Below are 27,637 nucleotides of genomic sequence, written 5' to 3'. Positions count from 1 at the left end.
CAGAGAGACCCCGCTTCACACTGCCTGCACAGAGAGACCCCGCTTCACACTGCCTGCACAGAGAGACCCCGCTTCACACTGCCTGCACAGAGAGACCCCGCTTCACACTGCCTGCACAGAGCGAGAGACCCCGCTTCACACGGCCTCCACAGAGCGAGAGACCCCGCTTCACACGGCCTCCACAGAGCGAGAGACCCCGCTTCACACGGCCTCCACAGAGCGAGAGACCCCGCTTCACACGGCCTCCACAGAGCGAGAGACCCCGCTTCACACGGCCTCCACAGAGCGAGAGACCCCGCTTCACACGGCCTCCACAGAGCGAGAGACCCCGCTTCACACGGCCTCCACAGAGCGAGAGACCCCGCTTCACACGGCCTCCACAGAGCGAGAGACCCCGCTTCACACGGCCTCCACAGAGCGAGAGACCCCGCTTCACACGGCCTCCACAGAGCGAGAGACCCCGCTTCACACGGCCTCCACAGAGCGAGAGACCCCGCTTCACACGGCCTCCACAGAGCGAGAGACCCCGCTTCACACGGCCTCCACAGAGCGAGAGACCCCGCTTCACACGGCCTCCACAGAGCGAGAGACCCCGCTTCACACGGCCTCCACAGAGCGAGAGACCCCGCTTCACACGGCCTCCACAGAGCGAGAGACCCCGCTTCACACGGCCTCCACAGAGCGAGAGACCCCGCTTCACACGGCCTCCACAGAGAGAGAGACCCCGCTTCACACTGCCTCCACAGAGAGAGAGACCCCGCTTCACACTGCCTCCACAGAGAGAGAGACCCCGCTTCACACTGCCTCCACAGAGAGAGAGACCCCGCTTCACACTGCCTCCACAGAGAGAGAGACCCCGCTTCACACTGCCTCCACAGAGAGAGAGACCCCGCTTCACACTGCCTCCACAGACCCCACAGTCACTTTCTGTGCGGGCACTGTGAAGCGGAGCAGTCTCTCAGAAAGAGACTGCATGATTGCCCCCAGAGAGACTGAGAAAAAGAGCTTGCCCCTTCCCCACACCCAGTACACAGACCAATGAGACTGCAGGAAGATGAAGACTAAAGACTGTGCTGTCACTGCCACCACACGAAGCACTACCTGTGGAGTCCGGAGCTTCTCTGGTGAGCACCACACCACTGGGCAAGCCAAGCAAGCAGAGTAGCTGAGAGTCACAGTGAGCGCAGCAGGCTAAACACGCAAGTCCTGCTGTCTCCCCGGCATGAACACCAGATTCACCAGGGTGCAGGTTCCTCCTGTGTCAATTGCGGATAGTAAGAAATGCACATGCAGGTGCATGCCGGAGCACCGGCCAGATTAAGGGCATCGTGGGCCTGGTGCTGCAGTGGAGCAGGTTTAGGAGTGGCAGGGGTATGAGCTAAGTATTGTCATAATAGCACATGTAAAGCACTTCTTGTGCCACCCCAGGTTTCCCACTGGGGCGGTGCGCTTGAAGGACATTCTGAAAAGTCCAGCAAGCAGCATTATTGGGGTGGTTTGGGAGAGGTGCCCAGCCCATTGAAATGAATGCAACACGGACGTTTTTAACACTTTCTTTGGCCACTAGTGGGGGTTAAAAGTGCCCTGCTAGTGCCGCTAAAACAATGGTAAAGCGCCACTAAAACGAGCAGCGCTGTACCACTACCGCCCACGTCGCCCCAGTGTGAAAGTACCCTTTGGTATTAGATGTGCAAACAAAAAGGTGAGACCACATCTAATACCTACAGAGAGTAATGGAAATAAGGTGGAGTTCAAAGTGAGCTGTGTCATTACCTGCAGGGATTGGCATTTAGGGGGGTTAAAGCAGGCAGGGATGAAATGTGATATCAACTATTCACTGCCTGTCAAATGCCTCTGAAAAGTGACCTGAGCATGGATCACTTTTCAGAGGAGTGGCAGTGGTTGCTGCAAGTGAATACAAGCATTTAGGCTCACACTGGTGTGCTGCGGTTTGGCTGCAGTGCGGGTGTACTGGTGGGTGTCACACCCCCTCGGACTTCTTTTAGGTTACTCATTGTTGCTGCATGTTCTGAAAGTGCACCAAACATGCAGCATGCGGGACGTTTTATGCACTTTCAGAACATGCAGTAAAAATGTGCATCCTCTATGTCCCAGGCAGGGGCGTAACTATAGGGGGTGCAGCAGTCGCGACCGCAACTGGGCCCTGTGCTGCAGGGGGCCCATGCAGCCCCCTCTACATATGGCCGGCAGCAGCATAGGCAGCTAAGGGTACCAGTGCACCATGCACATGGGTGGCTGGAGGTGGAGGGTGACTAGTAGAGCTCCATGCTCGACTATCGCACTGGCTGCTCTTTATTTGTGCATTCCCCGCATGACCTGTGTCCTCAGCCTTCTCAGAGTACCCCTCTCCTGCTCCATGCATTGCTGCTCAGTCCGATGTCTGTACTCCCCAGCCAGAGTCCGCCGCCCCCCCCCGAGTCCAGCCCACACTGCACTGCATACTTCTCCCGGGTAAACAAACTTTAAGCACACAGATGCAGTGCAGCCCTAGGAGAGCCGGCTCCCCGGAGGACTCTGCAGGCTTGTCTGCCAGCCCCCCTCCTCCCCCATCATACACAGATGATGAAAGGTCTTTCTGGGAGATATGCTGATCACCCATCCAGCACACTGGATGGAGCCCAGGCCAACATGGATGAGTGCGCGGCCTGCAGCTTGGTCATGGTGAGTGAGAGGACCCCATCCCCCACACACCATTACTTACCCCCTCCATCTCCCCCTGGGGACAGGGGCCCCTTCTCACGTGGAGACAGGGACCCCCATCCCCCCTGGGGACAGGGACCCCTTCTCACCTGGGGGCAGTAACTTCATCTGCCCTGGAGAAAATGACCTCTTCTCTTCTGGGGACGGGGACCCCATCCTGCCTAGGGACAGTCCCCCAATGGGGCACCTAAAAATAAAAAAAAATAATAAAAAATAAAACTACTGATGCCAGTGGAGGAACTACAGGGCTCACAAAGGTCATACATGTGACCACGCCCTGGAGTTCCACCGCTGGACTCGGGAGGAAGGTCCCTGGCTGGGGTTCAGGGGGCCCTTCATGGTTTCTTGCATCGGGGCCCTGAAGGTTCTAGTTACGCCACTGGTCCCAGGGGCAACATGCAGGATGACTGCCAGTACACCAGCACTGCAGCCAAACTGCAGCATGTCAGTGAGAGCCCACATCATACCACTTAGCCCTAGGAGGGCAAGGTACTGGCACAGGCTGCTAGAAAAAAACTCTTTGGCTGCAGAGAGGAGGAGTTCACTTACTTGGATGGTCCCAGCCTCCCAGGAGCCTCACTGGATTCCAGCCAACTGCTCAGATTGAGCAGAGAGCAGGTCCAGCCTCTGCCAGCCAATGGTGTGGAGTAGGGAGGGGCTGGGCGGGGCTGTGCTGTGTAACACAGACTGTCAGCCCTGACATGAAGACATTGCTGGCTCACAGTACTGGACTCGGCCAGCTCAAGAACTGTGCATGTTGCCGTTTTGAGCTGACGACGCAGCAGCCTTTGCCACCGAATATCAGAGCAGCCCAGGGGGCAATTGCATCCCTGCCCCTTGGCCCAGCCCTCCCCTGGAAGTAGGAATCTGCCAAAGCAGAGAATGTGACTGCTCCAAACAATGCCCTTTTACCTGAACTCACCTCATTTGCTCCTTTCTTTTCTGCCTTCTTACTTTTAATTTGTATCTCTATTCTCCTCCCTCACTTTCTTCCTGCTTCTCTTACTTTGTTCCCTCTATATTTCTCTTTCATGTTCCCTTGCTCTACTCTCTCCAATTCTTTTACGGTTTCCCTAGTGAACTGTTGTGGCACCTTTTTAAAGTCTGTGTGCAATAATAAAAATAATGGTTAAAATGTGCAGTTCATCTTTGCAATATGTGCAGATTGTTCCTTTTTTTTTTGTCACTTTAAATGTGCTGCAAGCGCATAAAAATACCTGTTGATCTGCCAACAATTTAGGGAGCTCCTTATTTTTACTCCAAAAACTAAAGAAATCCTGTATGAATTAGATCTGCACGATCGGTAAAATAATTGCAATCTTGATTCAACACCCCCTCTCGATCTTAATCTAGCATTTCCATGATTCATATAATGCAGAGCTGTTCTTGGCTCGCTCACAGGTGTCAGAAGAAAAAAAAGCCTCTGGCGACTGTTTATCAATATTGCTCAGCGCTGAGAGATAACTATAAACAATGTATAATTTGGTTATTTTAGATCAAAGGGATGAAGTTCAGTCTGTAAATGAGTTTTTAGTTTGACCCAAAAGTGGAACGTCCAATTATCAGATGGTCACCAGTCATTTCTATAACATCACGTCCGGGCCGCGGTTGTAAACACAGCCGTGATCACGGCTGGAAAGCATAGGAATCTTTTATTTTTTATTTATTTTTTGTAGCTCATGCTTTCAGCCTGGAGGAGAGATGTGGGGTCTTGTAGATCCCATATTTCTCCATAAAGAGGACCTGTCGCACACTATTCCGATTACAAGGGATGTTTACATTCCTTGTAATAGGAATAAAAGCAATCAAAAAAAAAAAAAATTGGAGAGAGTGTAAAAATAAAAAAGTAAAATAAAAAAAAAATTAAAGTGCCCCAAGTCCCACACACATTTGTAAAAGGGCGTTCAAACCACACGCGAGGTATCGCCGCGTGCGTTAGAGTGAGAGCAACAATTCTAGCATTAGACCTCCTCTGTAACTCCTATGGAGATTTTTAAGTACTAAAGTTTGGCGCCATTCCACAAGTGTGTGCAATTTTAAAGCGTGGAATGTTGGTTATATTTCTATTATATTCACTGACCGACACAGCTCCTCTCTGTAACAAAGTGGGTTGTTAGCCCTATCACTGGAGAGACTAGGCAAGTTTTATTACAACACTTCAGAACTTTTAGTTCCGCTCATGGGGCGGTCCCTAGTCTACAACCCCACAGCCTGCTTAGGCGGAACTCAGTTTTTTCTTGCCTAGTGAGGAGATAAGACCTAGGAACCTAGCGGGTCCATAGGTCTGTGTTTTTTTTTTTTTTTTATGCAGAAGCTTGGCTTTTTGCGCAAGATGAATAATCCTGTGATCTTCTATCAACAGCCGGCTGGGTGACGGGCTGGTTCACTTATCCTTGTAGTCTCCCCAGTTCGGCAGGCGAGCATGTGCAGGTTGCAGCTAAGGCTCGGCAGGCCACGACATACCTCAGCTCCAGAGGTGGTTGGTGAGCTTTATGCTCCAGGGCGTACATATGAGCAGGCGACTGATGTCTGCGTCACAGAATGCCAAGGCCAGTAGTCTTCCCTGTACTGATCAGGAGCTGACTACCATGGAATGTCTCCCAGCTTCAGGACTCGTAAGTACAGCTCTCCCTGCCTGGCAGGGTGGAGCAGCTGGGAATTCCCTGGGAGGTCGATTCGGGGTCCCTAACTCCCTCCTCCCCCCCCCCCCCCTCACGGGGGGTGGGGGGGGGGCTGTACATGTGCTGAGCGGTGTGTGTGTGTCTGGGCTCTCACCTGGGGGTTTTAGCTGTGCTGGGTGCCTGGGGTCCTGAAGCTTGGTCCCGCTGGTTGCCTGTGTAGTTATGCCCCTGTGTTGGTGCAGCGCTCTGCCTGCCACATGTTCTCTCTAGTCCCTCATAGCGCTGTTCGGTGGCCATTTTAAGTATGGGCAAGGGTCAGACTGGCTTCTGGCTTCAGTCGGCCATTTTCCTAGTGATTCCATATTAAGAACACCGGCTGCCACTTTCTTGTAGCTGGCTCACGTTTTTGTGCTCTAGCAGCTGCCCCTGTGCCCTCTGCTTCCTGTTTGGTCATCACAGGGCACTGGGAAGGTTATCCTGTGTTCTGAACATGTGTGAATGGTCGCCCACCGATCGTTCACCGATCGTGCGACCGGCCACCGACAGTTTTCTGCTATCTCTGCATCTGGGAGCACTGGGGATCTCCAGGCATTGCGGTAATGCAGCGCGTAACGGCCCAGGGTGGTGAGTCCAAGCGGGTTAGAGCCCCTCAGCCAGTGGCAGCAGGAGGGTGGGACTGTCACTGTCCTAAGTTCCCTTTGGGTGGCAGACAAGGTAGGGTCAGCATGGCTTCAGAAACTGGTGTTTCTTCCCCCGAAATCCAGGCAATTGCAACCGGGTCACCTGCGGACTGCACGGTCCCTATGGACAACCCTTACTGCGGTCCTCAATTCGTTCGTTGCCAAGATAGAGGCAGTACGTGGGAAGAAAGGTTCTAAAAGTGCCCCCCCCCCATGTCCTCTGAGGAGAGCTCTAACGCAGACTCGGGTCCTGCTGAGGCCGTTGACCCCTGCTCTGTCTTGTCGGTTGACGCTGACCAGGACCGTTCGGACAGTGAGGATGAGTCCCTGTCCGGGTCCGTGCGCGATAAAGCGCTAGTTGGAGCACTTATCACAGCTGTGCATGATGCCCTGAAGATTCAGGAGCCAGCGGATCCCTCTACTGATGTACCGGTCCATTTTGGGTCCCGCAAGCCAGCACGTTCACCTAAGGTGTTCCCGTATCTGACTTATTTTGATAAGTTAATTTTCAAGGAATGTGGTTGCCCGCAACGGACCTTTTTCCGTCTCCAAATACATGGCGGTGTGTTACCCCTTTGAGGAAAGTCTTCTCAAGAAATGGTTGGCTCCTCCGGTCATGGACTCCCCAGTATCCAGGTTAAATAAAGTAACCACGGTCCCGGTTGAGGGGACTCCTGCATTCAAGGATCCCACGGATAGGAAGGCCGAGGCAGTGGCCCGTTCCTCGTTTACGGTTGTGGGTCAGCTGTGCGACCTGTACTGGCATTCGCATTGGTGTCGCAGACACTGAGTGGGCAAAAGTTTTGCACCGCGAATTGGGAGAGCAACAGGCCTCCCATGTCTGTGTGGAACTAGCAGACCAACTAGTGCAAGGCCTTCAGTACATTTGTGACGCAGGCCTGGATACTCTTCCCTCTGCTATCCAGGGCTTCAGTGTCAGCTCTGGTGCTGAGGCGCCTGATTTGGTTAAAATGCTGGTCTTCTGACCAGGCATCCATGAAAGCCCTGACGGATCTTCCCTTCCTTGGCGATCTGCTCTTTGGAGCCTCGTTAGATGACCTTATTAAAAATGCCACTGGTGGTAAGAGTACTCTACTCCCACAGGCCAGGAAGGCTAAGGAGCCACGCCACAGGCAAGGGCCCTCTTTTTCCGCTCACAAGCTGCTTTTTCGCCTTCCCGGTGCTTCGACAAAACGTCCCCAGCCAGACAGGACGTCCGCGGTCGGTCAAAAGCGTTCCTGGAACCGCAAGCCTAATAAGCCTGTGCTACCGCATGAAGGTTTGCCCCGACCCACATCTCGGGTGGGGGGTCGCCTTCGGGAGTTTGCAGCCCGGTGGACCTCCCAGTTATCCGACCAATGGGTCTGCGACCTGATTTCCGCAGGCTGCAAGATAGTTTCTCTCTTGGCCGCCAAACAGATTCTTCCCCTCCAGCATACCCGTATCCCCGGTTCGCCGGGAGGCCCTTTTGGGAGCGGCAAGGGACTTGCTAAATCAGGAGGTGATTGTACCAGTTCCAGAATCGGAACGCTTCCAGGGATTCTACTCAAATCTGTGGTTCCCAAGAAGGTAGAGGTATGTCCGATCTTAGTCTTGATAGCCCCCAATCACTTTGTAAAAGTGCAGAGATTCAGAATGGAATAAGTTCGCTCATTAGTCGCTGCACTCCATCAAGGGGACTTCCTGATGTCCTTAGACATCCAGGATGCGTACCTGCACATACCTATATACCTTAGGCATCAAAAATTTCTCAGTTTGGCAGTCGGGGAATCCTATTACCAATTTGTGGCTCTTCCCTTTGGCCTGGCATCAGCCCCCCCGAGTCTTTACCAAGGTACTGGCTCCAGTATTGGTGATGCTGTGACGACGCAGGATCGTGATCATGGGCTACCTGGATGTTCTCCTCCTGGGAGCATCTTCCACCTCAGAATCAGAGGATGTGGCTATCACCATGCAGACCCTGCAAGAATTTGGGTGGCTGTTAAACCTAAAGAAGTCGGTGATTGTTCCGACCCAGCGTCTTGAGTACCTAGGTTTGCTATTGGACTCCAGGGAAGCGAGAGTTTTTCTCCCTTGAGACAAATTGCAGACTCTCAGTTCCGCGGTGAAACTGCTGAGGAACCGCAAGTGGTCGTCGCTCCGGTTTTGCATGCTAGTACTGGGGCTCATGGTAGCCTCCTTCGAGGCAGTACCTTATGCCCAGTTCCACACCAGAGTACTGCAGAAGGAGATCTTGTTAAAATGGGACAAGTCTCAGTTTTCCCTGGATTGACAGATCCAGGTGAGCCAACCAGTCAGGGACTCTCTGATCTGGTGGTTGAGGTCCCCGGTGATTCAGTCCGGAAAATAGTTCCTTCCTCTGAAATGGACGGAGATCACTACGGACCCCAGTCTATCCGGCTGGGGTGGAGTGATGGGGATTCAGTCGGCTCAGGGCCTTTGGTCGACGGAAGAATCCATGTTGCCGATCAATCTGCTCAAATTGAGAGCGATCAGGCTGTGCCTCCACACATGGTTGTTGAGTCTTCAAGGGCGTCCGATCAGGATATAGTTGGACAACGCCACGGCTGTGGCGTACATAAATCACCGAGGAACAAGAAGCTCAGCCGCTGCTCGGGAGGTCGCTCGCATACTTCTGTGGGCAGAGCAACATGTACCGGCCTTGTCGGCCATTTAAATCCCGGGGTGGAAAATTGGCAAGCGGACTATCTGAGCCGCCAGATGCTGGACCCAGGAGAATGGGCATTGCATCCGGAGATGTTCAGGCGGCTGTGCCTGAAGTGGGGCACACCAGAGGTGGATCTATTGGCCTCCTGTCTCAATCAGAAGGTGCCAATATTCGTGCCCAGGACCAGAGATCCGTGGGCAGATGCGCTGGTGGCTCCGTGGGATCAGTACCAGCGGATCTACGCCTTTCCTCCACTGAAACTGTTGCCACATCTGCTTCGCAGAGTGGAAGCCGAGGGGATTCCAGTAATCCTGGTTGACCCAGATTGGCCTCAGTGGCCCTGGTACGCAGACCTGGTGTGTCTGGTGGCAGATGCTCCCTGGCGACTGCCGTTGCGAGAGGAACTCCTGTTTCAAGGTCCAATGTTTAATCCTGCTTTACCATTGCTGGCTTTAACGGCATGGATATTGGGAGCCAGGTGTTGAGGTACTGGGGTCTGTTGGACTCGGTGATCCCCAACTATGTTGAGGGCGAGGAAATCTTCTTGGAAGATATAGCATCGTACCTGGAAGGCCTACATCTCCATGTGTGAGGAGAACAGATGGCATCCACGCTCCTTTTCCATATCCACGATCCTGCTGTTTCTCCAGCAAGGCGTTGACCAGAGATTGCCATTAAACACAATGGGCAAATTTTAGCTTTGGCTGTCTTTTTCAACGTTCAGGGAGTATGACACGTAGTCCCTCCGGTACCTCCACCGTTGCCCCCATGGGATTTGAACCTGGTGTTGTCGGCGCTTCAAAACCGGCGTTTGAAAACATCAGGGAGATTCCGCTGTTGACTCTTTCCCAGAAAGTGGTCTTTCTAGTGCCAATCGCATCGGCCAGGAAGGTTTCGGAATTGGCAGCCTTGTCTTGCAAGTCACCTTATCTGGTCATCCACAGGGATAAGGAGGTGTTGCGTCCGCCACCATCCTTTCAACCGAAGGTGGTCTCGGCTTTTCATATCAATGAGGACATTGTATTACCAGCATTGTGTCCTAAGCCGAATCACCCCAAGGAGGTGGCCCTTTACGCTCTAGACGTGGTTGGGGTTCTGAAGGTGTATTTTCCACGGCTCCCTTTCGGAAGTCAGACTCGCTGTTTGTTTTGGTGGCTTGGTCCAAAGAAGGGTATGGCTGTCTTGGCCACTATTTCCAGGTGGATCAGACAGATTGTAGTCCAAGCCTACGCCTTGAAGGGGCAGGTGCCCCCCTTTCCGGTCACGGCCCACGCTACAAGGGCAATCCGAACGTCTTGGGCCTTCCGACACCAATCGTCGGTCGCTCAGGTGTGTAAGGTGGCGACCTGGTCGTCTGTCCATACGTTTACCAAGTTCTACAGGGTAGACGTCAGTGCATCAGTTGATGCCTGTTTTGGCCGCAAAGTTTTGCAGGTGGCCGTGTAGTTGCAATAGTTATGCAAACTTGTTTTCCTGGTTTTTCAATAAAAACACAGTACTGTTGTGTTAATGCACTGTTGCATTATTTCCACAATTGGTTGCGGTCTTGGGGATTACTCCTGTTGAGGATATCCGGTTACGTGCTCGTGTTTTTTCCACACACTGCTGTTTTTTTTTTGTGGGTTTAATTTCACTAGTTCCCACTTGCCATGGTGGATGAAGTTTTTATGCTGTTTTTCCCACCCCTCATTTGGCACTGCTTGGGGACATCCCATTTTGTTTCAGAGAGGAGCTGTGTCGCTCAGTGAATATAAGAGAAAATATGATTTTTGTACTCGCCGTAAAATCCTTTTCTCTGCAATTCACAGACCGACACAGCACCCCGCCCCTCCTTTTTCTCTTTGTTATACTGCTTGTTGACGTACTGAATTCTGCCTGAGCAGGTGTGGGGCTGTAGACTAGGGTCCACCCCATGGGCGGAACTAAAAGATCTGAAGTGTTGTATTACAACTTGCCTAGTATCTCCAGTGATAGGGCTAACAACCCATTTTGTTACAGAGAGGAGCTGTGTCAGTCGGTCAATTACAGAGAAAAGGATTTTTTTTACGATGAGTACAAAAGTACTATTTTTTACTCGGCGTAACATCATCTTTCATGTTATACAAAAAAGTTGTTGTAAATCTTTACTTTTTTGTGTTTCTTTTTTAGTCATGACTTTTTTTTTTTTTTACAAAAAAAACGCGCCTGAAAAATTTACGCAAATGCCGGGTGACATAAAAAGTTGCAATGACCGCTGTTTTTATCCCTGGGGTGTCTGCTATGAAAAAAAAATGTATAAAAACCCCCTTCCTCCATCCCTTTTTGAGCTCATAGCCATCCTCAATGAACATTGTCGCATGGAATTTTTTTTCAAAAATACACATGACAAATTCCAGATTTGACAAACACTGGTCTTCCTGGCTGGCCCACCCTGGCTGCATAGCCCTCACATGACCTCTTTTAGCATTACACCCAGACCAGATAGAGCCGGCAGTGAGAATCACCTGATTGTTCTCTTTTTACTTATCTATCTGTTATAAGTCAGCTAGATTCCACGTGTAGCTCTTAGATATCTTCAGCAGTTACCCCCTAGATATAGAGGGACTACCTTTTACACATTATCATACTTGTCTTGTCATTGCTAGGTGGTGCTGCATCCCCCCTAGGCACAGCCCATAGGGGTGTCTGGGGGGGGATGGCTCACCTCCGGACTTACCGGACCTTATCACCCATTGCTCACGGATTTTGGCTACAGGACCCTAAGCCTGTGATCCTAGGTACTAGTGGCATACATTCCCTGCTGAAGACATATTATGTGACTGTATATCGGGTCCTACCATTGTATGATTTTCAACATATAGTGTACAATATGTTATTTTCGCATGCTTGTTGTTGTGATATCTCAATAAACTTTTTGAAAAAAAAAAAAAAAAATGTATAACGTTTGGGGGTTCTGAATAATTTTCTAGCAAAAAAATATTATTTATACATGTAGGAGAGGAGTGCCAGAATGGGTCCGGTATGGAAGTGGTTAAAGACTAAGCCGTTTTCTGACACTTGTTGCTTACAAGTTAAAATCTGTGGTTTTTGCTAGAACATTACTTAGAACCCTCAAACATATCTTTTTTATTTATTTATTTTTTTTAGCAGAGACCCGAGAGAATAAAATATTTGCGCAGTAGTCCTTCAAACGCATTTTTTGGGGGGGAAAAACATACTTTAATGTATTTGAAAAAAAACTAAACAGTAAAGTTAGCCCAATTTTATATTTTTTTTGTAATGTGAAAGATAATGTTGCACCGAGAATCGAGAGAGAATTATAATCTTTATTTTAAGCAAACAAAAAAATAGATTCTTGTTTTTTCCAGAATCGTCTAGCTCTAGTATCAATTATAAAAAAAAACAAAAAAACTTTTTGATAAACCACTTGGTCTTTTTTCTGGCGTTGCGCTTCTGTTATTTTCTCAGGAATGAAAGGACACAGGAGGGCTTGTACTGTCCTGTTTATACTGCTGCCTTTTTTTTTTGCTGTTCTCATTGGAGGATGATCATCTTTTTTCTTCCTCCCTGCTGAGATAGTCTAACCTGTTATTTTTTACTTCAACTTTTTTCTTCAATCATGATTCCTTGCTACATTTCTGCTTGAGCGCTGGTCTCTATATATCAGGTCTACAGATGGACCCTTTTCTCTTGAGTTTGATTTGCTGCACCTGTACCTTGGTGGACTGGGTGTTGCAAAGCTAGCCTTTCCTGCAGTGAACTGGCAACTATACCTCATCTTCAATGAAATGCCAAGAAGTGTTGTCAGCCCTGCCCCTCCTGCAATGACACAAGGTGGAGAACTGAGAAGGGCTAACAACTTTGGGGTTTTCGCACACAGCCATGGTGGCCTTGTTGGCTCACTACAGGAAGTTAAAGTGGTTCCTAACCCATTGATTCAACGGTTTCACAAAGCAGTTCATGCTGGGAATGCTGACTCACATTTGCTTGTGTTCCCAACTGTCAAACCATCAAATAGCTGGTGTCATAACAGATCACATGTGCAACACCATGGTACCTGCTGGTCAAACAGAAGCTAAGATTATGGCTTCCTTGGCTGAAAAGGAGTTCCACTTTTAATAGATCACTGGATTTTTTTTTTCTTTCTCGTACATCACTGGACACAGAGCCTCAGTAATTACTGATGAGTTATAGGGTATCACTAGGTGATTGGACACTGGAACCTTGGACAGGAAGTTCAATCCCCATATAACCCTTCCCCTTACTGGAGGTATATTCATTTTTCGCCAGTGTCTTAGGTGTTGGTCACGAGTAAAGACGTGTTGTGCTGAGCTCCGCTGGAATATCTTCGTTGGGGCTAGCCATGCAACCGGAGCCGTTCAAGGTGTCTCTTCCAGGCCGAATTGGATGGTACCCGGGCCTCGTGTCTGAAAAACTAGGTTTTACCTGTAACGCTTCTCTTTTTGGATAGCTGGACCCCGGGATCCAGTATGTTTTTTTCAGCCATATTCCTGGCGGGGTGCTTTACAGGCCCAGAACTGCGGACCCCCTTTTCAAAGGGGACCCAGTATCTGAAGGTTTTCTCTAAACGGAGCCCACCGCGAGAGGTGAAGATTGGGTCTGTTATACAGAACCCTGCAGCTAGATAAGGTAAGTAAATGTATGCTATGCCTAAAGTCACCACTGTGGGGCTGTCGAGCACATACCTTTCATGCCTGATCTGTCTGTCTTGGTCTCCACACTCTACGCTCCTCCAGCCATGCTCCAGGTAGGATGTGGGTAGGGTTTTTTTTTTTTCCTTTTGGGATTCTCCCTCCACGACTTAGGGAGCTGACATGAGCCTGGGCAGGGAGTGGTAGCTTACTGCACCATTCTCTCTCCTCCGTCCCAGCTTCCCCTCCATGCTTGCCCAAGAATTCAGAGCCTTGGCTCATGTGAGAAAGGCTTGTTTTTGAAAAAGAGGGGGTGTTGGGGCGCAGAAGAGGGGGGCGGAGCATTAATGCGACGGAGTGGTTAGATGCCCACATCGCTGACTACACAGGCTATAAAGTGTGCTCTTTTCAGGTGCACAGAGCAGACGGGCGTATGTGAGTGTGAGGGACACAGGCATTCCCAGGCAGCATTTACTTGAGCACCAGACAGAGTCCTGGTAGCAGCGGCAGTTGCTGAACTACATTGCTCAGCAGTCAGTGCATTTTAGGTGGTACCGCTATCCTTTGTTGCATTGCACTATGGTCAGAAGAGGTACAAATACCCCAAAGAGTAGAGGCTCAAAGGGTTCCCTTTTAGGCTCTGAGGACCCCCCTCTGCAGCACCTTCTCCCCCTGTAGGACCGGGAGAAGCTGGCCAGGGTGAGCCATCGGGGTTAGGAGCTTCTCACACTTCAGCCCCTGTATACATGACACAGGTTTTTTTTCCCCCTCGACCATTAATGGATTAGAGGAAAGATTGGTGGCCTTAATCACATCTTTACTCAGTGGAAGAAAACGCACTAGGTCCCCCTCTGCCACACAAGGCCCTCAAACTGTGGAACACTGGGGAAAAAGGCAAGCAATCCCCCTCTGAGGATCGGGAGGAGGCCGAGTCCACTTCTGAGGAATCTGGTGGCGAAGGACCCCCTTCAGCTTCTCTGGATGAGAAGGTGTTTGTGCAAATTCTTGCTGGATTGGTCCGCTCCACATTTAAGTTGCCCGTATCTGAGTCAGTTAAAGAACCCTCCTCTTGTTTGGGTTCACTGAAGCCTCCTCAAACTGCATGTGCCTTTCCTGTTTGTGGTTTACTGGAAAAGCTTATTTATTGAGTGGGATTACCCAGATAAACATTTTTTTTTTTTCCCTCCTAAAAAGTTTTCAACCCTTTATCCAAGATGTGGGGTGTGTGTGTATATGTATATGTATGTATGTGTGTGTGTATATGTGTATATATATATATATATATATATATATATATATATATATATATATATATATAATAAATATAATATATGTGTGTGTATTATATTCTATATCGTCCAGACCTCTTGCCTTACGCTTGGATTGGTACATATGCATAGAATCTTATGGTTGAAAAATTGGTCAGCTGAATCACCATGTAAGAAACTTCTGGCTGGATTTCCCTTTCGTGGTGCAAGACTGTTTGGGGAGGATTTGGACAATTATATTCAAATGATTCTCCAGTGCCAGGGCATCAGCCTCCAGGAAGTCACAACGGCCTCCTCCGTCAGGCTCAAAGGTTAAAACTCAGAGTCAACCAAACAAAAGAAGTCCTGGGGGAGGAAGTCTACAAGACAAAAACGCTAAAGCCTCCTTATGAAGGGGGGCCCCCACTCGCTCGAGTGGGGGGAAGGCTGCTAAAATTCTCAAGGCTCTGGCAGGAGGAATTTCAGGACAGATGGGTGAACTCCACAGTAACTCTAGGTTACAAACTAGAATTCCCCTCTCCTCGTTTCCTCAGATCAAATGTACCCAGAGAAAAATAAGTCTTTCTAGCGTTGGAGTGAGTAATTGTCGCAAAAAGTTATTGTGATAGTTCCCACACAAGAGCAAGGATTGGGGTTTTATTCAAACCTTTTCATGGTACCAAAGCAAAATGGAGATGTCTCAAAGAGCTAAACAGATTTCTAAAAATATGGTCCTTTCGCATAGAATCGATCCGATCGGTAGTCTCCATCCTACAAGGAGGAGAATTTCTGGCGTCAATAGACTTCAAGGATGCGTACCTGCATGTACCTATTTTCCCTGCTCATCAAAAGTACCTGCGTTTCGAAGTAAAAAAAACATCACTTTCACTTTTTAGCGCTGCCTTTCAGACTAGCTACTGCACCTCAGGTGTTTACAAAAGTCTTGGCCCCTCCTCTGGCCAGATTAAGGCCCAAGGTATAACGGTAATAGCATACCTAGACGACCTGCTCTTGATAGACCGGTCGGTAGCCCGCTTGGATCAAAACTTGGTCACCACAATCAACTACCTGGAATAGTTAGGTTGGGTCCTCAACTTAGAGAAGTCTTCTTTAAAACCAGTAAGAAGACTAGATTATTTGGGTCTGGTCATAGATACAGCCCAGAAGAGTGTATTTCTACCCCAAGCAAAGATCAGTGCTGTAAAAGAACTGATTCAGGTAGTCAGGGCAAAGAAGGGTCCTTCTCTTCGCCTTTTGTATGAGGTTGCTGGAGAAGATGGTGACTTCATTCTAAGCAGTTTCCTAAGCTCAGTTTCACTCGAGGCTGTTGCAAAACAGTATCCTGTCTGCCTGGAAAAAAAGGTTCAGGCGTTAGATTTTTTTGATGCGTCTGTCTCCTACAGTACGTCAGAGCCTCAGTGGGTGGTTGAAACCCAAAAATCTGCAAAAAGGAAAATCTTTTTTTACCAGATACCCGGAGAGTGGAAACAAATGCCAGTCTTTCGGGTTGGGGGGCAGTTCTGGAACAGTCGACTGTCCAAGGGAGATGGTCCAAGACTGAGAGGACTACCCGTCAACATTCTGGAGATCCGTGCGGCGTATCTAGCCATTAATACCTGGACACTCCGGTTAAAGGGTTTCCCTGTCAGGATCCAGTCCGACAATGCCACAGTAGAGGCTTATATCAATCACCAAGGAGGCACCAACAGTCGTGCAGCTCAGGGAGAATTAAACCAGATCTTAATCTAGGCAGAAAAGCATGGGCCGTGCTTATCGACAATCTTCATTCCGGGGGTAGAGAACTGGCAGTCGCACTACTTGCGTCTTCGGCAGTTAGTCCCAGGGGAAGGGTCTATTCACTGCGACATCTTCTTGGCCATATGCTGGGGGGGGTTCCAGATGTAGATCTTTGCGTCCCGTCCAGACCTGCTATCCCAGGGACCAGTAATCCATCTTACCTTACAAACGCTAAATTTAACGGTTTGGCTATTGAAACCCACGCTCTGAAGAATTGTGGGCTTTCAGGCTCTGTGATCTCTACCTTGATTAATGCAAGAAAGCCAGCTTCCAGAATGTTTTATCAGTCTGGAAACCACATGTCTCCTGGTGTGAATCCAGGAGTTTGCATCCCAGAAAATGTCATGAGCAGAATTTCTGCAAATGGTGTTAGAGGTGAAGCTGGCCTTGATTACATCAAGGGCCAGATCTCGGCCTCATCAGTTGTTTCAACTTCCACTTGCTTCGCATTTTTTGGTCCGAAGCTTTATACAGGGGTTAACGCACTTTAATCCTCCAGTTAAGGCGTCTCTAGACCTCTGGGACCTGAATTTAGTTCTGTCATCTTTACAGAAGCAACCTTTTGAACTGATTCATCAAATTCCCTTAGTTCTGTTGAAATTAATTTTTCTGGTAGCCATTTCTTCTGCCAGAAGAGTATCAGAAATGTAAAGAGCCATATCTAATAATGCGCAAGGATAGAGTGGTGTTGCACCCTCATCCTAGCTTTCTACCGAAGGTGGTCTCAGGTTTTCATTTAAACCAGGATATTGTTCTCCCCTCCTTTTTTCCAAATTCCTGTTTTAGGGAAGAAAAGTCACTACATTCTTTGGATGTAGTGAGAGCAGTCAAAGCCTATCTGGAAGTGACGGCTCAGGTTGGCAAAACTGATGTTTTGTTCGTATTAACAGAAGGTCCTGATAGACGACAGGCAGCGTTGAAATCTACCATTGCTAAGTGGACTCGACAAGTAAGTTCGTTCCGCCTTTTCAGATCAAGGCACACTCCACTAGGGCTATTTGTGCTTTGTGGGCAGTGCATCACCAGGCCTCCATGGCTCAAATCTGCAAGGCTGCAACCTGGTCATCCAGTCCATACATTCACCAAATTTTATCAGGTGGATGTAAGAAGACACGAGGATATCGCCTTTTGGGAGTAGTGTGCTGCAGGCAGCGGTACAATTTCCTCAGGTCTGCTTAGACCCTACTTTGCGTGATTCCCCTCAGATAGCATTGCTCTAGGACATCCCATCAGTAAATACTGAGGCTTTGTGTCCCGTGATATACGAAAAGGAAAATAGTATTTTTATAACGGCTTACCTGTAAAATCCTTTTCTTTTGAGGTACATCACGGGACACAGATGTCCCTCCCCTCTTATACACTTGTATTGCTTTGCTACAAAACTGAGGTACCTCCAGTAAGGGGAGTGGTTATATGGGGGATTGAACCTCTTGTCTAGTGTCCAATCACTTAGTGGTACCCTATAACCCATCAGTAATTGCTGAGGCTCTGTGTCCCGTGATGTACCTCAAAAAGGATTTTACAGGTAAACTTATAAAAATCCTATTATCGTAAATCATGGGACAGAGCCATAGTTATTAGCTTAATGCTATATAGGCACCTTTAGGTGATGAACACTGGCATACCCAGTCCAAGAAGTTCACTCCCTATATAACCCCTCCTCCTTCCAAGAGTTCCTTCGTTTTTTTGCTGTGTCTCTAAGGTGTTGGTCATGAGTGAAGATTTGCTCTGAAGCGCTCCAAGCTGGAGGGATCCCATGCTGGATTTAAACAGCCTCCATAGACCGGATCCATCCAAGTGCCACTAAGGCCAAGGTGGCTGGTACCCGTGCCTCGTTAAGGAGGTTCTGCCTGTAACGCCCCTTTGTAGGGCTGGACCTCGGGACTTTTTTTGGTTATGCTACCTAAAGTTTTCCTGAGGGGTGCTATTCAGGTCCAAGGTAGTTGACCCCCTATAATAGGGACCTTGTCCTTGAAGGTTTGCTAACTCAGCCCGCTGTGATGGGTGAAGTTTGGATCTGTCTGTTACAGCAGTATCCTGCAGTGAGTAAAAGGTAAGTGAAGAAGCCTAGGAACTGTAAAAAAAAAAAAATCCACCTATGCTTTTTTCTTACATAAAGTAAAAATGTCATGCCTAAAGTCTCCACTAGAGGGAGTAAATACACTTACCTTAGTTTGTTGCTACTCCGTCTGCTCAGAAGTCTCAGATAAACAGCACGTGTGTGGTCTCAACAGCCAGGTGGGATCCTCATCCCGAACATTTCCCCCTGGGGGAGGGAGGTGCAGCTAAAGCTTGTATTCCCCACCCCCGGGGGGTGTGGTAGTAGTTTTCTCATCCAGTTTAGGATCCATGGTCCCTTCCACTACGACCTACTCTCACGGGGGCAGATATTCTGAACACTAAATTTAACGGCTTGGCTATTGAAGAAACGTGGGCTTTCCGAGTTAGTTATCTCTACTTTAATACAAGGAAGCCAGCTTCCAGAACTGTATATTTTAGAGTCTGGAGGGCTTATGTTTCCTGGTGTGAATCCAAGGGTTGGCAGCCTCGGAGGTAAGGTCTTAGTAAAAGATTAAAATTGTGGGTGAGTGTTATACGCCAATGCCCCGCTGATTGTGAGCGGAGGAGCGAGTGCCGCCGAGATACACATAGCTGAGTGTACTAGGCTCTGCACATTGTCACGCCCAGTCCCCCCCATGATGGTCATAACACAGGGACTGGGCGTGACTCCGAGCCGAGTACATTCGGCTATGTGTATCTCGGCGGCGCTTGGCTCCGCTTACCGTCCCGCCTTTGAACCTGTGAGAGCAGCCAAGCTTAGCCGACTACACTCGGCTTTGTGTATGTTGGCAGCGCTCGCCCCTCCGCTCAGTCAGCGGAGATCATCGTCCGTTTTAAACAGCCTGCAATGAGGCTGGGCAAGGCTGCAGATGGACACTGGGCAAGGCTGCATTGATGGGCATTTAAATGTAAGTTTTTTTTTTCCTTGAAATTTTTCTCCTAAAAGATTTTTTTTCCTTAAAATTCCCTCCTAAGCTTGGGGTGCGTGTTATACACCGATAGATACGGTATATCAGAGGCAAAATTCTTGCCTTTCTACAATTAGGGGTAGAGAGGAAGTTGGCCTTGAGTACTATTAAAGGCCAAGTCTCAGCTTTATCTGTCTTTTTTAAAAGACGGCTTGCTACACGTTCTTTTGCCTGGGTTTTTATGCAAGGGTTGATGCAGATTAATCCGCCAGTTAGATCACCTTTGAACCCTTGGGACTTGAACTTAGTTTTGTCAGTGTTACAAAAACAGCCTTTTTAAACGATACAGCATATTCCCTTTAGTCCTTCTGACTTTGCTATATCCTTAGCAAGGAGGTTTTCGGAATTGGCTGCTCTTTCTTGTAAAGAGCCATACTTGATTATTCATGAGGACAGAGTGGTGTTGCGCCCTCGTCCAGATTTTGCCAAAAGTGGTCTCAGGTTTTCACTTGAACCAAGATTTTGTCCTGCCATCTGTATAAAAAGATGAAGTAAAAAGGGGTTGGTGGTGCTACCTATATACTAAAGAGTGATCTGTCAAATCACTTTAGTTGCTTGAGGCAACTCAAACGTAGATTAAATACGCAGTGCTATGTTACACCTGGCTCCACCCCAAAAGGCTTTAACTACTAAGGTTGGTCCACCTGTGAAGACAGAACTATCAGCCCAAAGCCGTAAACCTGAGCCTACACCGGGGAACGGATCCTACTGGAGAAACTAGGTGATAGATTTAAAGCAGTATATAAAATGTGATAAGAATTAAATGAAATACATTATTAAGTGGCCAAATGGTTACATACATCCAAGCAGATATGGTTGAAAGTGAACCTCAATGGTTCATAGATTTTAAACACCAAAAATTAGATATTGTGCACACAAAATGTGTGTATGTGTGTGTGTGTGTATATATATATATATATATATATATATATATATATATATATTATAATATATTATATATATATATATATATATATATATATATATATATATAATATATATATATATATAATATATATATATATTATTATATATATATATATATATATATATATATATATATTATAATATATTATAGTGCCAAAGTTGGTAAAAAAAAAAATTCCAGAGAAAAAAAATGGCCCAAACAGCCCAAAAATATATATACAAAAATCGCGCCAAAAATAAAAAAACACCACAGTAATCACACCATTTATAAGGGCCGCATAAATGCTTCCATTCTAATGTGGTTAGGTGTTCATGTTCTAAAATGTTGTTGCAGGTGACTTGTGCTCACAGAATCACCTCAGAGATCCCCACTCACCAGCTCCTTTAACTCCTACAGGGGTAGTGTGCATGTAGATTCACAGTGTGATCAGGTGGCCACATACTCATCCCTTAGGCAGCCTTCAAATATCCAGGCATTGGCAGATGTAGTTGGTCATATTCCTCATGGAAAAGAGAAATCGGCTCCCATAGTGTAGTATCCCAAAAAAAAAAAAAATTATTAAAAAAAACACATTGATAGGTTAAAATAAAATCACAAAGGAGTCCATGCACCATAGTTTCTGATGGCCCAAAAAAATCAGCACTAACCGATGGCTGTCATAGGCAGCCTGAGCTGTGGGTGGGCAGTGTGCGGTCCAGCTGTGTTCCACCTGCTCGCTCTAGTGTTCGGAAGTCACGTGATGATGCCGTACGCGCTTCATCATAGACTTCTTCAGCGGCGGTGTCATCACGCTGCACACCACTATGTTAAATTGGGGAGAGCGGCCTTGAGATCCCTCCCACTTAGCTCCAACCCAGCCAATCCATAATAGAGGCTGGGAATCCCGCATATGCCCAACTGATTACTATTCAAGTAGGGAAATGTCGGTAAGGAAGCAAGTGTACCATAAAAATTGCGGTATGAAATTACATAATGCCACGCTCTTCCTTAATAATTAGCCATGCTAAATAACATTCTCTATGGACAGCAGGCATATGAAATGGCGATAAGAGAATCTATATAACAAAAATAAAACAATGCGCATCTGTTTCACCCAGACTCCCCCTATGGACACAGGTCGGGAGCACAAGGGTAAAACAGATCGAAGCCAGATATTTCCTGGTAAACGTATGTCAAAATGATGAAAGCGTAAAAAATGACACAACCTAAATCACCCATACTCCCCCTGTCAACAGAAGGTGGCACCATGGGTGCTAGCATGAAAACGAAAATAACTGGATCACCCAAACGCCCCCTACCAGCAGAAGGTGGGGGTGAGGATGCTAAAAAAAATGTGCAGCAGCAAACATGCTCCTAATGAACAGAGGTCTAAACCTAAACCATATTGGGAATATGAAAAGGTCACTCCTAGAGATAGACCTCCAGCATATACCCCATCACATTCCCAATTGGAAAATGAAAGAGAGACAGAGATATGACCGCCTCAAAAAAATAAAGGGGAAACCATACACCACGTACCCAATCCACCAATCTAAGGCAGGTGTATCAAGGTTAAGTAATGATATACTCGGCCTACACCCTATCAGATGTATATCTCTAAAACTTAAGCCCACATGGGGGCTGACCTCTCATACACCCATTCTCTCCCCCATAGAAAAAAAAAATATATGTACTGACTATGTGTAAGCCGCGGAGACCCAGCCCCCTCTAATCCATATTGCACACTTTGGGTACAAACAATACCCTAAGTGGGAAAAAGCAAGTAGATATGTGTGCACACATGTGTAGGGTGTCGACCAAGGGATGGGGCTGATGTGGCATTCCCAAGTCAGTTGAGATCTATATCTAGGTTGAGGCCTCTAGGGGCAAGGGACCCCAGCCGGTAGATTCAAGCTATTTCATTTTGTGATATTAGAGGAGTTTTATTTCTTCCTCTCCAATAATCTTTGATCGGATCGATCCCATAGAATATTAACCCAGTAGGATCCCTCTGGTGTACCTCATCAAAATGGTGTGATAAATTGTGTTTAGGGAACCCCCCTTCCTAATGTTGTTAATATGCTCCCGTATACGTGCAAAAAGGGGGCGGGTGGTTCTACCCATGTATTGCAAGTGGCATGGGCATTCGATGACCTAAGTCACATGAGTATTATGGCATGTAATTAATTCCCTTATCAGTTATTCTCTGTGGTCAGTTTTTGACTTAGTTTTCCCTTTTACGAGTTTTGTTTTTTACGGACACGCCAGGCATTTTTGCCATTTATAGAAACCCTTAATTTCTGTAAAGATTTTTTATTTGCAGTGGCTGGAGTATATAGGTAGCGCCATCAACCCCTTTTTACTTAATCTTTTTATACATCTAGGACTCCCCCCTTCGGGGGAAGCAGCAACCTCTCTTAACTTGTCCTAAGCGTGGTACCCCTTTACCTGTATTTATTGTCCTGCCATAGTTTTTCCAAAACCATGTTCCAGGGAAGAAAAGTCACTACATTGTCTTGAGGTGGTGAGAGCAGTCAGTCTATTTAAAGACGACTGGTGTCTTATTTATTCTGCCGGAGGGTCCTAAGAAAGGACAGGCAGCTTTGAAATCCACTGTCGCTAAGTGGATTCGCCAAGTTATAATTCAGTCTTATGATTTAAGAAATAAGATTTCCCCTTTTTAAGTCAAAGCACACTCAGGTCAGTCAGTGCTTCTTGGGCAGTGCGTCACCAGGCCTCCATAGCTCAGATTTGTAAGGCCGCAACTTGGTCTTCAGTACATACTTTCACCAAATTTTATCAGGTGGATGTAAGGAGGCATGAGGATATCTCCTTCGAGCACAATGTGCTGTAAGCAGCAGTACAAGTCCTCGATTTTGGGGGTACCCTGCGGGTTGTCTCTCCCTCCCCTCAAATAGCATTACTATGGGATGTCCCATTAAGTTAACTATGGATCCCATGATGTACTCCAAGAAAAGGATTTTACATGTAAGCTGTTATAAAAATCCTATTTTTTTTGTGTAGATGTGGTATATTTTACATAAGGTACGTGTGAGTTGTACGGACTGTTTTTTTTTTTTTTTACCCCATTTTGTCCAAGGATAGACTGCAAGTTGTTTTCCACTAAGTAAATGAAATTCTTTTGAATGATTTTCAGATTTAAGCTCCCTGAATGATTTAAATGTCTCGTTGGGACAGTACTGCATTCAGCATGTGTCTGAGGGCTACACTCCTAATAAAGGAGACGTGTGTGGAGCTTTCTTCTCTGGTAAGTGACACAATTCTTCTTCAGTGCATAGTACTGTTACAGGATCCAGTGAGTCTAGGCAAGATTTATAATTATTTTTTACAAACTAATAGTAGTTGGAATTGAGGATGATTTGCTTGATGCTCCGCTTCTGTTGAGGCAGTATTAACCCCTCCAGAATATGCATGCAAGGATTTCTGCTATATATGCATTTCATATTCCTACTTGGATTTGTTTTCGATTATCCATTTTTTTTTAACTTTAGCTAGATCTGAATAGAGGATTCAGTGGTTATGACCTCAGTGTGCATTACCATTATCCACACAGCTTTCCTGGTAGGAAACAGCCCAATGATACTTTTGTGAGCAAGATGCTCTTATCACCTTCTAAAGTTTGTCCACAGCACTCAATTAAAATAAGTTTTCATTTTATAGATTCATTTTAATGTGCACTAAATAAAACTGATCGCCAAGCAAATAATTTTTCCCCTTATCAGCAATAAAAAATTTCTGCTGTAAAGAAAAGAACATACCTGTTAACAATAAAAGCATCAGCTACTGCTCAATCTTTAACGTAAGAATTAAAGTGATTGTAAAGGATCTTTTTTTTTTTTTTTTTAATAAACAAACATATCATACCGCCGCTGTGTGGCAAGTTTTGCACAGAGTGACCCCGAACTTTGTCTTTTGCCATCCCCCGGCAGCTCTCGCGGCTCGTCCCCACCTCAGATAACCCCTTAGGAGAAGCACTCTCCCGAGGGGGTTACCTTGCGGGTGCGCTCACAAGTCAAGAATTTGCATCCACAGGCATGAATGCCGGACTTGGCCCGGCCCCACCGCATCATTGGATTTTATTGACAGCAGCGGAAACCAATGGCTGCACTGCTATCAATCTATACAAACAAGCTGGGACCCTGTGGAGATGGGGACAGTGCATCCCGACCGAACAGATGAAGGGGCTCAGGTAAGTAAACCTGGCTGGGAGGGGCGGTGACTGACAGGTGTTTTCACCTTAATGAATAGGAGGCATTAAGATGAAAAAACACGAGGGCTTACAACTCCTTTAAAGCCAAAATTTGCCCTGTCTTTTTTTTTTTTTTTCCCCGTCGGTATTGCATTGGGGAGATTTCCCTACACTCCTTATCCCATAGCCAGAACAGGACGTCAGAGGAAATCCTTCCAAAGTGAGGGAATCCCTGGTTGTCCCTAGGTTCTCCAGAACTAGTGTCCCCATTGGAAGATGTTTTTTAGCCTCTGTTCTGGGGACAATACAAAATTTGGGATGATATTTCACTGTCGGTGATAACAGGAAATAGGACAAAAAGAGAGAGGGTGAATCGCCCTAACGGGAGCACAGACAGGAATAATAAAATACAGGTGTACACTAATCAGTCTCTGATCTATTTAAAACTAAAAATAAGTTTTGCCTTTTAGTTACACTTAAATGCAAAGTTTCTAGGGCTCAGTGTAGCAAACTTAACTATACTGTATATAAGACAGGTGGCTGCTATGCTGGTGTTGCGTCAAATTCGGCGACCCATCAGATTTGGTAACGGAAGTGACAGAACACTGGAGTCAGAAGAAGGCAGCAGCATACATCTTTAGGGCCGAAACAACTAATCGATTATGAAATTTTCATATTTGATTAATTGGCCAGTAACCTAATGGGGTTAAAAAAAAAAAATTTGCCGTTTAGAGTATAAAAAGAGCAAATAATTGCTACTGTAAACTTTCACTGTTGCACAATAAAAAAAACAAAAAACTTAACCTCTTACAGTAGCGATTTGTACAAAGGGCTATTTTATTTTTTTACCCCCATTATGTTGCTAAACGTCTTAGGCCCGGTTCATACCAATGTGTTTTTTTGGTGCATTATGCAGAAATGCACAACAGTTCATTTAACGTTCACATCTGTTTTTTTTCAGCTGCTGTGTATTTGGAAAGGGTCGGGGACTTTTTTCAATGCAAAATGGTGCTTTTTTTGTTAAAAATATACTTCAATGGAGAAGCTGCAGAAAAGCATGTAATGCATTTTTGCAGCAATTTGTGTGTGTTTTTTTTTTTCTTTCTTTTTCTAAGTGGAATGAAACCCTTTTATCCTTTTCAGTCAAGGAAGCTGCCATCTTGGCCTCTAACGATTCTTCAACTGCCATAATGCTGCACATGTGTTCAGTTATGAAACCAGCCATTGGGATGGTTTGAAAGTTTGGTTGAAAGCACAACCAATGTGAAAGTTAGCATTTCCGGCATGCCGGGAATGTAAGTGTTTTTTTTAAACTGGGTTTACTCCCGCTTTAAATCTCCCAAACAACAAATTGGCCAAAAAAAGCATAAAAAAAGCTAATTGCAGCAAAATCGCATGCACAATTAATCAAAACGCACAGCAAAAGGCACTGCAGAAACAGATCAAAAGCAAACTGCATAGGTGTGTACTGTGCCTTATGCCGGCCACACGGATCAATTTTCAGACGAGAATATTCATAAGAAAAATCGTTATACATTCGCTCAATGAAAAACTGTTTGAAATTTTCATGTGCTTTTAACATTCTGTTTTAAAACGAATGTAATTTTTGAACCAAAACCACATACTTAGTCTGAAAATTCCTTTAACCAAGAAGTTTTCTATTATTTCTAAATTTTTCCATCACTGTGGTTGAAAACAAATGTCGATTTGATCCCACTAACGTTTAGAATATCAAACAGATGTTCTTGAAATGAAAAAAAATATTTTTTTTCGAAGGAAGACATTGTTTTTGTATAGCCAGCATATAATATATTACAGTTCTGTTTGAAAATCTGCAAAACAGTCTAACTTTTTTCTTTTAACCACTTCAATACCGGGCCATAGTCAAATGACGCCCACAGATGGGATCTTCCATCCTGGGTGGGCGTCATGACGTCCTCGGTATTTCGCCACTCCTGTGGGCCCCCGGGGGACCGCAGCGTGGCGATCGTGGATGAGGTGTGTCCCTCGGACACAGCCCATCCCCGATCTGTGTGATTGGCATCCCAGTCCACCCCCGATACACGTGACCGACCGTGTCCAGTCACAGCCGGTCACATATACTGTGTACGTTCACGGCGCTTGCGCACACACATAGGGCGCGTGCAGTGCGGCGATCGGGGATGCGGCTTGTCACCCCGACACAGCCCAACCCCGATCGCAGTAAAGAGCCAATGAAATTGTCTCTTTACCACGTGACCGCCTGTGTCCAATCACAGCCGGTCACAGAATGTAAACAAACCGTGGTAACAAGATGTTATCGGGTTCTCCTCCTCACAGGGAGGAGGGAGGGAGGATCCAGAAATCACGCCGGTTTGTTTACATGTGATCACTCCTTCATTAGATCAGCGGCCGTTCACCGTGATCCATGATGCACCGGGTTCTCTGGACCCAGCGGTCACAGAAGTTTTCGGGTGCAAGCCACAGGGGGCTCACAAGAGAGGAATTCTGGGAGGACGTCATAGTACGCCCTGCCAGAGTTAAGCAACCGCCCTGTAGCCGTGGTTAAAGATGGAGCTGGGTGTAGTATGATGTCCACTGTTTTTTCTCCTGACTACAGTGTTCTGTCAGATCTGGCAACTTGCTAGCAGGTGTACGCATGCACAGGTGACTGAACGTCCCTTCCATTACAAAATCTGACGGAAAACACATACTCCTTTCTCGACCACCAGTCCTGTGTTTTCCCCATTGTAGTTTGATTCCATCAGCAGAGTGTCACTGTAGTAGGAGGACCAGTCCACCCGCTCTCATTGTGTAACTTTGATAGGCCTGGAGAATCTTAGTCTGTCCTGCCTACTCCTGGTCATAGCCACAGCTTGGCTGCGAAGCCAGGAGACTCCTGGGCTGCCACACGCATGCACACCTGCTGGAATATGTGCCCACCAATTGCATGCTACATTTTCCATTGAACAGTAGGAATTGTAGTCTTAAACAGCAGCAACGAACACTAACCGAGTGCTATTGATGCTTCCTCAATCCCTCCTTACATTTTTGGGCATAGATGCTTTCTTCTGTGTAAACTGTTTATTTTCTTTTTTTTTTTTTTTTTTTTGCAGACATTTTAAAAGGTGAATTTAGCAAAAACTA

The 27,637-nt window shown here is 46.8% G+C and overlaps 1 protein-coding gene across 1 annotated transcript in view; it reads left to right on the top strand.

The window, feature by feature from the left end:
• Positions 1 to 27,637, top strand: part of TDRD1 (tudor domain containing 1) — a 299,412-nt gene that overhangs the window by 190,396 nt on the left and 81,379 nt on the right. Inside the window, exon 15 of the mRNA XM_077453765.1 lies at positions 23,459 to 23,569. Within this exon, the coding sequence (XP_077309891.1) occupies positions 23,459 to 23,569 (111 nt within the window). The remainder of the gene's footprint in view (positions 1 to 23,458; positions 23,570 to 27,637) is intronic.

Source organism: Lithobates pipiens, unplaced genomic scaffold (genome assembly GCF_037356315.1).
Source record: "Lithobates pipiens isolate NorthernLeopardFrog02 unplaced genomic scaffold, aLitPip1_a1.2 Scaffold_25, whole genome shotgun sequence".
NCBI lineage: Eukaryota > Metazoa > Chordata > Amphibia > Anura > Ranidae > Lithobates > Lithobates pipiens.
This window is presented reverse-complemented; position numbering and strand designations above follow the sequence as displayed.